Below are 12218 nucleotides of genomic sequence, written 5' to 3' on the forward strand. Positions count from 1 at the left end.
TCGTACGTATAGGTTTTTTAAAAAAGAAGACAAAAATAAAGATTATCTTTTCATGTACAGAATCTCAGGCGTACAATTACTAAATACCTTGTAATGTGATCGTAAAATTTCATTCATTTGCAAAGTATCCAAAAATGCAAGAAAAATCATTTTTCGATTCATTTTCTCACATCACAGACCAATCTATTACTAATGTAACTTCAACTCACAAAAGAGTTATTCTCCTTTCGCTATATTCTCCACCTTTCGACAAAGACAAAGTAAATTGCAATTTTCTTAAATTGCATGCTATAGTTTACTAGGCTATTGTTAAATTTTCCTTTTGTAAAGCGACGCAGCTGTATGCCGTATGGTTCTCGTAATCATGCATAACGCATCAGTCCAATCCATACATTATTCGCCTCGTGTATCATCAATATCTTTTACTCCCTTTCTCGTTCTTCTCTTTTCTTCCTATTTTTCTTTGTTCTATTATCATTCTGCTAAATTATCGGCTATGGATGGTAATATGAAATAAATATGAAGCGAGCAATCGCTTAATAAAGACGCGGCTAGATCAAAGCGATTGATCGTCTCCGATACATTGGAACAATCAATGCAGAGTGTGTACGAGTGCACGAGTTCAATATCCGAACGTACAATAGCAGCCGGTTATTAAGAATACGATGAGTTTTATCAAGACTGACGATATATCTGTCAGATTGACGTCGATTTTTATGAAGCTCGTAGGATTATGGATGGCGACAGAACGATCCGAGCAACGCATTAGGAATATTACGGTGGGTTACACGTTGGTCGCGATCATGTTCGCCATGTGGTTGCAAACCACGGATATGTATTACTCGTGGGGCGATTTTAGTGTAAGTTCTTTTATATAAATAAATTGTGTATTGCTGTAAGTACATTTAAATTGCATTATATAATATAAATACAGTGTAATCTGAAAACTTTCGTGATTACGTTACTGTAGTAAATGCATGCATTATTTATACATAGTAAACAAATATACTCGCTAGAAATAATAGAGGCACTTCTATCTTTAAGCGATCCTATTTCTAACATCTTACATCGACTTTTCATAGGCCTGCCTTTTCGATGCATGCAATATATTGTCGCTAACAATGCCGTTTATCAAGATACTCGTTTTGCTTGCGCATAAAGAAGATTTTTTTCGTTTAATATTTTACCTGCAACGAAAATTTTTGCATGGAAATTACAACGATTACGAAAGAAAAATTGTAATCAGTTGTAAACGAAAGTGTACATTTTTCATTTGTTTCTTTACACTTTTCACTCTGGCCACTGTTGCCTCTTACATTATTAACCCACTTGTTGGTAAGTCGACTAATCAAGACGGATAAAAATATAATCTAATTTGAAAATCCTTATTCTTATTAAAATACGAAGTGTCTGTATGATTACGTTAAATAAAAATTTATGTTATTGTACACGTTTTTCCTCGTACAAAATTACTGGATATTTTACCATTATTATACGCATATATGCGTATATGTATATGTATATTAAGAAACAAGTTACTTAAATATCTGTTTCAGCAAATATTGGAAGAAACGAGTCAGACAGGGTGCTTCCATTCAACATGTGGATTGACTTGCCACTCACCGTAACACCATATTATGAAATAATATTCGTTCTACAGGTATTGTCATGTTATCGACATATTGTATTATCGTATAATCTTAACTCCAAAAAGTTCCCATCGTATTGAATAATATTACTTTGATTGAAACTCGTAGGTTTTATCTTTATATCATATTGGAATAAGCTACTTTTGTTTCGATAACTTCTTATGCATCATGAATTTACACGTGGCTGGTCAATTTCGAGTATTGCAGTATAGAATCGCGAACATGCCAGATTTAATGGACAAAGTGAAACAAAGTGGAGATAAAATATTAAATACGGGATCATCGTGCCTTGCGAATGAATGTTATAGCATTTTCAAAAAATATATACGGCAACATCAGGCGCTTATTGCGTATTGCGGGAAATTAGAGGAAGTATTCAGTTTGATTATTCTGGAGCAAGTATTGATGTTCAGCTTGTTAATTTGCCTCGATGGATATCAGGTGCTTATGGTTAGTATAGCGCGTTAATGCGAATGACTAATTTTTATATGCATTTATATCTTTTAGATAGAAGATTTCTACGATCAATACAAAAATCCGAGGTAATGAGTTTTGAATTTCTAATATCATTACTACCTACAATACTTCGTACTATCAGCGTCATTTACAGTTATCATTATTACTTATGTTTATGTCTTGAGAATAGCGAATAACGTTATTACAATAATGTACGAATGTATTATAATATCTTTTTACAGGCAAACGCATCTACCTCGATACGCGTGATTTTCATTTGTCATATATTGGCATGCCTATGCCAATTATTGATGTTCACTTACAGCTGTGACTGTATCATACGAGAAAGTGCGAGCATAGCCACCGCAGCGTACAAAGGACCTTGGCTAATATTGCCAATGTCCGCAAGCGGAAGAATGATGCGAAAAGATTTGACTCTGATTATCCTGCGATCGCACATACCTTGTTGCTTAACAGGCAAAGGTTTCTTCGTCGTATCTCTAGAAACATACACTAGCGTAAGTAACACTGTAAAGCTGAAAACTTCAATAAAATTATATCTATCGGTATACACATGGCCGCAACGTCTAAGCTTTAAACATTAGAACACCATTGAATTGCTTTGACGTGCTTCATTTTCTATGAAAAATATCGTGAAACTAAAATCACTCGTGTATTTCGTCTTTTGCAGGTACTAAGTACAGCCGCATCATATTTTACACTGCTGAGACAGCGTGAGACTCCGTGACATATGTTAATCGTGACAGTGTACATAGTGTAAATAGTGTCGTACATAGCCTTGTATAGAGATCAGTGTTCGTCCTTATAAATTATAAATTAAATTGATTGAAAAGGACTGAAATTCTGTAACAATAAAAATTAATCAAATATCAATATTACCTATCAGCTTCCATTAGATATATTACATGTACATGATCTGACCGTATCAAAACATATTAAATATTTTTCTTGCACATGAAAAGAATATCTGTAGTTACATTGTCATATCTTACAGTTGCGTCACAATATAAAGAAAAAGAAAACGAAACAAGTTCTTAACTGAAAATTCATTTCATTTTAACAATATACTATTGTATTAAAGTGTACGCATTTCGAAATGTAAGTAAGCATATAAAATTTTTTAAAACAATGCATACTGATATGATGATATGCATATTTTCGTTGCATTTCTGCAGGTTCTATGTTTATATCATGAAGGCATATGTTATTTCTGCGTTAATAACTTATTTCGCACTATACGCCTGCATGTGGCTACCCAATTTCGTATATTACAGTACAGAATAATCAATACACCGACTTTAGAAGACAAGGATAAACTCGGCCAAGATTTAAATCCCGATTCTTCGGATAAATTTCAGGAATTTATCTCGTTAATCGACAAAGTAATTGAATTTAAAATTGGTATCACAAACAGAGATCACGGCACAAGTCGATCCGTTATCCTCATTTTCTCCGTTCTCAATTGATACGCTGCCTTTCTAATGTATCAAATGATCACTGTTCTTTCGCTATAGATCTTATTCCCTGCCTTCCTAAAAATTTGATAAAAATTACAACTACCTTGTCTTACATGCTACGTTTAACATGCAAAGTTTCCCTTTCCCAAAGCAGCACAGCTGTTGACAGTGGTTGGATTTCACAGAGGGTCTCTTAATCCAGGAATCATGCATAATTCATCAATCCTGTTCATGTCCTGCGTATTATGTATCTGTACTACGTATAATAGTATGCCAGGGTTAACTATTAAATATATAAAACTAAAGAACGTATGAAAAAAACATAAAAATGTAAAAGTAAACGGGCGCAAACTTTTTAACGAAAAGTTTTAGAGAAATAAGATAAATAAGTTGCTCGATAGATTTAAAAAGATAATAAAATATATTATAATAGCACATATATACGTATATTGGTTCTTAGATAGGTAGACTTATATTATTTTTGACATTCCTAGGCAAACGCATCTAGCACGATACAGGTTTTAGGTATCGCAGCATCGTACTTTACGTTGCTAAAACAGTGTATAGAAGCCACTCCATGATACATGTTAATTCTATAACGGTGTACATAGCGTATAGACGTAGGTAGATACAGCAATTCTTTGCTGTACATTACACGTGAATTTTCAATGAATAAATAAGAGTATCAATTATCTATTGACCCATATGTGTTTGTATACGCATACCTATCCCACAATTAGCAATAAAAATATTCACAGACTTTTCACTATCACCAAATTAATGAACTCTTTCAAAATCAAATCTTCTTTTCTTAAAACGACATACAAGACGTCAACGTTCTTCGACAGACTGCATACATATATTAATCTTCTACTTCCCCGTCGCCACATCCAACTGCCACCCACCACTCAGCCCTACGGTGAGTTTTAAATCATGCATAACTGGTTGATCGCATGCATTACGCAAAATATAAGGCGTACGAATAAGGATAGAGGACAATTGGAAGATCAAAGGCACGATATACCGATGCAATTGCTTTCGAAACTTTTCGAAAATTAATAGACCGACTCCCCTATAAATTCCGAATCGGTGTGTCTGATCGTATGAAATCCAATATGAGCTTGAAATATCATAAAGACGTTTCTTTCAGTGTAGCAGTTTTCTATCTAAAGATCGTCGGTTTGTGGTTAAGCACTAGCCTCGCTGAGAAATGGTTCAGAAATGCCTTAGTGACGTATACTGTTCTCGCAATTATCTTTAATATGTGGATGCAATTGAGGGGTCTTTATTTCTCTTGGGGAGATTTTAGCGTAAGTGTATCGAGAGTTTTACATAACTTGTAACCTTAACTTGTAGCTTGTAACTTTCTTAATGTTAATGTTTCAGGTCAGCACTTATATCGCGTGCAATAGTTTGGGACTATTCATGGATCTATTTAAATTGTTAATTATATTTATACATAAGAAAAAGTTTCTTTATTTAGTCGTGTATATGCAGAAGAATTTCTGGCATTTCAACTACAATCAGTATGAAAAATCGGTCCTAGCAGATGCGAAACGAATGTGCATCTACTTCGTCTGCGTCTTCTCATTTCTCTCTCAATCTACTATCTTTAGTTACATCTTCATGCCACTAATATGTCAGTCTATCAATTTTCTGGTTTAAATGGGTTTGTTTCTAAGAAAAGAATTAATTCATCGACAATCTGATTTTAGCAAATATCGGGAAGAACAAGTCAGATAGGGTACCTATATTCCATATGCACTTGGACCTACCATTGAATGTCTCACCATATTATGAAATGACGTACTTGATACAGGTACAATATTATTTCTATTTTACATAAAAATCTTAGGCGATTTCATGTATTTGTAAATAATATTGTAATTACTATGCGCGTACAGGCTTTGACTTTGTATCAGGTTGGCGTATGTTATCTTTGCGTCGACAATATATTTTGCATTATGTGCTTACATGTAGCTAGTCAGTTTCGCATATTACAATACAGAATAGCCAATGTGCTAAGCCTGAGAGACAAAGTTAAATTTGATCAAGATACAAACCTGGATTCTTCGGATGAATTTTACGCCATATTTAGAAAATGCATTCAACAGCATCAAGCTCTCATTAGATTCTGTACCACGCTCGAAGAGATATTTACAGTAATTATACTCGGACAAGTGTTAACGTTTAGCATATTGATTTGTTTCGTCGGATATCAAGCGCTTCTGGTTAGTATATTACAAATTCAACGTTACTGGTTTTATGCTTCTCGTTTAAAACGAGATATTCGATTTGAACAAATTAAATATCTCGTCGTCGTTGCTGTAAAATTTACGCTCGTAATGCATCACGATGCACAGGTGAAGCTGTCACTTTCATGGCGCATTTCTCTCGTATCTTTCTTAACGACTAACATATGTCAGCTATGGATCTTCACGTACAGTTGTAATGCCCTAGTAGAAGAAAGCATGAACACTGCTAATGCTGCGTACGCTGCACCATGGATATATTTACCAATGGACAAGTTTGGAGAAATGACACGAAAGGATTTGCAACTCGTACTCATGAGGTCGAGACGAGCCTGTTATCTCACCGCCTGTGGCTTCTTTCCTATATCCCTGGAAACTTTCACCAAGGTATTTATTAACGTCGTTACTCTCGTCGTTTTCTATATTAATTAATAACAGCATATTTTCTTCGTGTCACAGATTATGAGCTCCGCAATGTCATATTTCACTATACTAAAACAGCGAACCGTGGATACAATAGAATAATTCCTCCAGTTTTCATTTTATAGGCGTACACGTTTAAGTAATGTTGAAAGCGAAAAATTTATTCTTTTTGACTTAAAAATGTTATTATCACAAATCTATGAGATCTATAAAATATTAAAATAAATGGTTAGAAGAAATTTGATTATATATTTCGGAGATGAAAGAACATCGGGATTTCCCGTCCGGAATGTTGAGAAAAAGCCCAATACCCTAGTCCAGACTTTTACTATAGCTACGCTTAAGTAATAAAAATAAGAAATAGTTTTAATGTTCCAATCTGACTTTATGACAATGGGTTCGGGCTCGAAGTGACATAGCGGGTCACTGGACGTAGCCACGGTCACGGGAAGGAGGTGTACCTGACAGAAGTATGAAATGATTATATGGCTCTCCTTAAAAACAAAGATTGACCCGAAAAGTGCGGACAGGAGTATATAAGGGCAGTTTCTTTTGGATCACGGGAGAGTCAGTTAGTTTGTTAGTTAGTCGTTGGACGAATTGCTAATTGAGTTATCGAGAAGTTACCTGAATCGAGTATTACGTTGATACTTGTCCTCCCGTGGACCGTGGATTCGTTATCGAACCTGAATTCGTTGTCACCATCATCCTATCGCCATTACTCATAGCCTCTTGTAGTGCCCACATTTGTACCGATAAATATTAGCTACATCCGCGACGGTAAAGTAAGTAAAGTTCATCGAACGCCCCAAAATGGCAACCTGACTCCAACATATAAAATACGTAAATTATAATGCGTTCACAGGATTTGTAACAAGATAGTAATAAAGTTGAATAGAAGGAACAAGTATGAGTAATTTTAATAAACCGCGGAAATTTTTGAATCACCGAAATTCTCTGTAACCTTCGAATTTCAAATTGAACAATAATACTACAATAGATTATTCATTGCGAATTATACAACGATAGATTCCATTCCTTGTATTCGATATAATTGTGAACGTGTTTATAAGTTAAATTTAGTTCGCTATATTGTCATCGGCACGTATGTAATTTGATACAATGCCAAACTTAAAGCAGAAAAACATCGTACGAACAAAACCATTATCTTCTTTGAAATAAAAAAATTAATTTTAGACCAAATCACGACGTTGCGCAACTCACAAATTTATCTGGCGGAATTACAATATTTAGGCAATATTAAACATAATTTACAATTTAATATGACATATTTTTATGTGCAGAGTTATGAATAATTACATCTTATTCAATATATATTACTAATAAACATCATTTTATTCTTTTTACAAGTATACAAAATGCAAAGAACGCAATAATACTTGATATATAAATCTTAGAATTATTCTCTAATTCGATGAGTTATATAAAATCGCTTTTCGTTTAAAATTGTTTAAAATCTTTGAAAAACTTTGGAAGAAGATTTATAATGTTTAACAAACAAATGATATTGCAAATTTCTATTATTTTTACCTGTTCCTACTGTTGATATTTGTGACGGATCAAAATTAGGAAGATCATTGTAAAGTTTTAAAGTAATTTTATTATATGAACAATAATATGGAGAGTCAAAGCCTCGTTTTTCGGCAGAAGGGCTGTTTCCACTTCCAAGAACCTAATCTGCTATTTCTCACGATCTTTGAAACTTGCATCTTTAAAAGGATTTCCTTTGAAAGGCTATATCGTCAAGAAACAATGAAAAGTAAGTGATTCGTGTTCGCTTTTCAATCAAATTTCGTCACTTGGAAATGGATGAAGCAGACCTAACGCTAATACGAGACTTTGTTTTCAATGAACAGAGTTTTTTTAACAGACATTTTTAATGCTGAAGATCACTTAAAGTTACTCCTCCTCTTCGTCTCCCGCACCAGTTAACATTGCGATAAGGCTTTGCGTATCGATAAATCCCTTATCGTCAATATACATATTATCATAAGCATCATTGACCTCCTTCGCGGTGAATTTGTCACCATATGTCATCAAAGCGTGCCTCAATCTATGACGGAAGGAAAACGAATAATTTTCATAATTTTAGAAAGCTGCTCAACTTCTTTTCCGAAATATTTCGATATACTTCACGGGATTTTTTAATTTTCTACTCCTTTCTCTATCCTTTTTTTCCGAGAAATGAATAATCTTACAATACCAATAGGTCTTATCGCTTACCTTTCACCATCAATCTTTCCGTTTACGTCGAAGGTATTGAACGCAGCAATTACGGTTTCATCGTCATCGGAACCTAAAATAGAAGAAATTGCGATTAATTTAATATACATATATAAAGTGACAAAGAGGGACTAATCGTATCATCTGGTAAATTTATATGTTGATACCTGATCCCGACATGCGAGTTGCGAACAAGTTGAGTAACTGGGTAAAGTTGATAGGACCAGGAGCTTCATTTAGCATATCGTCAAGTTCTTTATCGGTAACCAAACGACCGACATTGTCAAAAGTGGCACGAAGGTCGTTCTTCCCAATTACACCATCCTTATCATGATCCATAAGCTGGAATGCCTGGTGGAACAAAATGATATACACATAAGTACATCCAAATAATAATTGCAACTCGTACTCTTCAACGCTTTAATTTTAATTTTATTTATTGGAAAATGATTCGATCGACGTTACGACCAACTTATTAAATAATACGTTTCATTTATCTTTACCATAGAACGATATACAGCGAGATATCTCGTTTCTCTTCGTAGAAACTGCGGTAACTGATGCACCAAGCATTTGATAATGGAGTTTCACTGTATAGTTCGCTGTACGATGGCAAATTTTTGGATAATTACTCGTATATCGTTGGAACGGCATTTGAACGTACCTCTTTAAATTCGGCAACTTGTTTCTGAGTAAACATAGAAAACACGCTGGATCCAGTGCGTTTAGCTTTGCGGCTGCCCCGACTACTTGCTCTAGTCGAACCAGATTCTTTAGGGGTACCGGTAGGAGTTGGTGGCTTTTCTTCTGCTGGTGCAGGTGCTGGTTCTGGTTCCGGTGCAGGAGCAGGCGCTGCCTCCTCCTTCTTTTTCGTCTTCTTCTTCTTCTCTTTATCCGCCTACAATAATCCGACGTAATTTTTATTGAAACGAAACGAGAATATAAAAATATAAAAATTTCAGCCAAACTTCCGCTTACTCTTCCTCACCGTTTAGCGCCTGTACAAGTGTAACTCGCGATTCCTCGAGTGTTGAAATACTCATTTTACCAAAAAATTAAGTATTCTCCAATATTTAATTATTGTAAACAAAATGTCGAATTTAAAAGCGCTTAGTCTGCGATAAATCGTAGAAAAGTCCTTTTCGTCGTATTATTTTCGTAAAAATGAACGTTTCAATTTATTTAAAATATGAAACAAGGAAAAGAGTGGGTTTGGTAAAATATTTAATATAAATTACTTGCAAAGAACAGAAACCAAGTGATAAATAAATAAATATCTTGCCAATTATTATCTAATAATTAATTGACTGGAAATCACCGTAAAATCGAAAGATATGCGGAAATAAAGAATTATCGTTATTACTATATTTAGCTGGCAGTAAGCTAGCTTGGATAACATCGAAGAAAATTCGGAGGGCGTTACTCATAAGAGTTAAAAATAGGATCCTTCTATCACGTACGGTATAGTTGAAAAGAAGCCAGGACAAATATAGACCGTTTATCCCGTACAGCCTCTCGAATTACTATTTGGTTACGTAATTCTTTTATCTTTATTTTTACTTTTATAATATATCTAACAAGTACACGAAGGTGTACATGGAAATTAAATGAAATTTGATAGTACAGATTTTTGCATAAACAAAATTCAATTAAATCTAAAGTCCATTAATTTAGATACACGATTAAATTGCAATTATTAAGAAATCCAAAAATTAAGAATCCGATTAGGAATTTCATAGATTAGAAGATCGCAAAGATTTATTAAAATCCAAAAGTACATGTAACAACTTGAACACACAGGATGGAAAGCAAATAATAAGGTCCAAGTACGGAATGGCTAACAGCCAAAAATCTAACGAAGATCACTGTTTACACTTCATTAACACAAATACGCGATGTTTGGTGCAAGTTCTGCACTTTGACGAATTCATTCACCAGGCGTACAATTTAGACACAATTTATTTAATTCATCGATCTCTCATCGAAATTTACCCTCGTACAACAGGTCAAACATGTTTCCACCACTAATCACGTGTACGTTATTCGGCATTCCGTTTCTTTCTATATATCCCACTGTATAGAAGAAATTCAACGAACAGAACTTTTCGCATATTTCCTGATCGCCTGAATCCGAAATCACGATGATATCATGGTGTACTCGGCGCTTACTTACCATGGCTACAGTTGGTTTGTAAGAGGATGGTACGAGATGGTCACAACGAACCAACTGTCCGAATCATAGAAGTGAACTTGTCTAAGTAACTTTGGTGGATCTCCCCCACTACATGGCTGGTGCTTGAGCAGGGGTGCTTTGCCCGGGTATAACGCCAACGCCTATCTGACCATATTTAGTGCGAGCTGCCTCAAAATAGCAACCCTTTCGATGTTTCGACTAAAACAGTTTGCCGAGGATTGTACTGTCGACCAACACCTTACAGCCCTTTTTCGCAGCTGAGATTTGCTTCTCAGAACGAGAATGTGAGTCAAGGATCTTCGGAAAGTGATTATGACGGTGCCCCGACCTTGCGCCTTCCGTAACCCTCATTAGCCCTGCATACATCGAGCATCGAAGAAATCTTCTGTCACCATTTTTGCGGTCATCGATCGTACAAAAGCGGTAGTAGACTGTCCTAATTCCACCGTCACAAATCAAAGAAATGATCGTAATTGTTTAAACTAATTAAACTCTTATTATCTATTCGATCATTACATACGATACAACGCAAAATATGATTTCTGAAAAATTTGTAACTCACGAACTAAAAATTGTGGTGTTAATATTTAGAAGTTCTGCTAAATATTTGCAAAATTTGTATGCTCGCAGTTATATTTAACTCATATTATGCGCAATATAATAGCAAATATGTCTATCGTGTATCGGTGATGGTTGTGAAAATTGTAAGATGAAAATTGTCTAAAGAATAATTACAATAATAAATGAAATACGATAGTAAGAGAAAATGTTTAAGGATTATCCATTTCAGAAGTAACATGAATTTCCGGTTTGTGCACCGGGATGATCAACGCACGTGGTTACTAAAAATAACTGTCCGATATTTGAGATCAGAAAACATTAAGGTATACTGTATATTTCATTATTCCCCTTTCTTATATACATATTACAGGAATTCAAATGGTTAACAAACCCTATATGTTTGATATTTACCGAGTTTAATTTATTTCAATTGTCATGAAACTGAATTGTCATAAAGGAAATTAAGAACAATTGATATCTGCTGTGCAAAAGATCATTTACCACTATCGCACTTTCGATAACAAAGTAGTACGATAGAATTAATGGTTAATTATTTATATGGCTCGACTTAATATTAGAGCCTGGCTTAGGATCGCTATAAGTGTCATATAACGAAGCTCGCTCGCTTCCACCAAATTCAGTATTTAATGAAGTATAGACGCATCACAAGTTAACGAGGAAGATAGCTTAAACCTAAAAATATTATTCAAGTAATCACGTCTATACCAAACTTTATATTTTTATTTTGTAAAGATATCTAAATCTTTCATTTGTAAATTTGATAGATGCTGATCAGATACTCCAATATATTCGAGAGGATTGTCAGTAAATATCTAGCAATTTTGAACGACGAGTCAACGTATGATAAGGCATTCTATGAAGACTGATGAACAACCGATACATTGGAAATACAGCTATTACTTAGACACATAGTAGTATTACAAATATGTTCCTAGAATTT

The 12218-nt window shown here is 34.5% G+C and overlaps 3 protein-coding genes across 3 annotated transcripts; 2 read left to right on the forward strand and 1 right to left on the reverse strand.

Moving 5' to 3' along the window:
* Positions 1-24: 24 nt before the first annotated feature.
* LOC117208035 (odorant receptor 13a-like) lies at positions 25-2999 on the forward strand. The gene is made up of 6 exons (XM_033448858.1): positions 25-860; positions 1083-1335; positions 1557-1660; positions 1758-2099; positions 2348-2623; positions 2797-2999. Exons 1-6 carry the CDS (start codon positions 666-668, stop codon positions 2851-2853), a joined length of 1227 nt encoding a protein of 408 aa, XP_033304749.1. The 5' UTR covers positions 25-665; the 3' UTR covers positions 2854-2999.
* A 963-nt stretch (positions 3000-3962) lies between these two features.
* On the forward strand, positions 3963-6501 carry LOC117208032 (odorant receptor 13a-like). Its single transcript, XM_033448855.1, has 6 exons — positions 3963-4893; positions 4970-5222; positions 5299-5402; positions 5488-5814; positions 5947-6222; positions 6295-6501. The coding sequence occupies exons 1-6, from the start codon at positions 4687-4689 to the stop codon at positions 6358-6360; spliced, it is 1233 nt and encodes a 410-aa protein (XP_033304746.1). The 5' UTR covers positions 3963-4686; the 3' UTR covers positions 6361-6501.
* Positions 6502-7859: 1358 nt separating this feature from the next.
* LOC117208033 (myosin regulatory light chain 2) lies at positions 7860-10831 on the reverse strand. The gene is made up of 5 exons (XM_033448856.1): positions 10676-10831; positions 9167-9400; positions 8670-8853; positions 8503-8575; positions 7860-8332 (listed from the first exon to the last, which is right to left on the reverse strand). The coding sequence occupies exons 1-5, from the start codon at positions 10676-10678 to the stop codon at positions 8179-8181; spliced, it is 648 nt and encodes a 215-aa protein (XP_033304747.1). The 5' UTR covers positions 10679-10831; the 3' UTR covers positions 7860-8178.
* Positions 10832-12218: the final 1387 nt, after the last annotated feature.

This window comes from Bombus bifarius, unplaced genomic scaffold (assembly GCF_011952205.1).
Source record: "Bombus bifarius isolate JDL3187 unplaced genomic scaffold, Bbif_JDL3187 scf7180000008050, whole genome shotgun sequence".
NCBI classification, from domain to species: Eukaryota; Metazoa; Arthropoda; class Insecta; order Hymenoptera; family Apidae; genus Bombus; species Bombus bifarius.